Below are 206 nucleotides of genomic sequence, written 5' to 3'. Positions count from 1 at the left end.
GGGAGCCACACCGGAACTCGACGGGGGTGGCAACGGAGGCGGCGGTGGCACATTGCCGCGCGGGGGTGCCGGTTACCACCACCGACAATATCCGCCGGACCTGCTGGCCTTCTCTGGCGGTCGCGGTGCATCGCCAACTAGCCAGGCGTCAACAGCGCCTGACAGCACGCGTCTGCCTAGTCAGCAAATGATAACACCGGCGGCGG

At 67.5% G+C, this 206-nt stretch overlaps 1 protein-coding gene across 1 annotated transcript in view; it reads left to right on the top strand.

Annotated features, from left to right (window-relative positions):
- Positions 1-206, top strand: part of kek5 (leucine-rich repeat, immunoglobulin-like domain-containing kekkon 5 protein) — a 266,130-nt gene that overhangs the window by 264,076 nt on the left and 1,848 nt on the right. The window contains exon 8 of the mRNA XM_018452110.1: positions 1-204. This exon is cut by the window's left edge and continues 58 nt beyond it. Coding sequence (XP_018307612.1) covers positions 1-204 — 204 coding nt within the window. The remainder of the gene's footprint in view (positions 205-206) is intronic.

The sequence above is a fragment of the Mycetomoellerius zeteki genome, unplaced genomic scaffold, assembly GCF_001594055.1.
Source record: "Mycetomoellerius zeteki isolate Tzet28-1 unplaced genomic scaffold, Tzet1.0 scaffold108, whole genome shotgun sequence".
Classification (NCBI taxonomy): Eukaryota; Metazoa; Arthropoda; class Insecta; order Hymenoptera; family Formicidae; genus Mycetomoellerius; species Mycetomoellerius zeteki.
The sequence above is the reverse complement of the archived record's forward strand: the minus strand, read 5'-3'. Positions and strand labels throughout refer to the sequence as shown.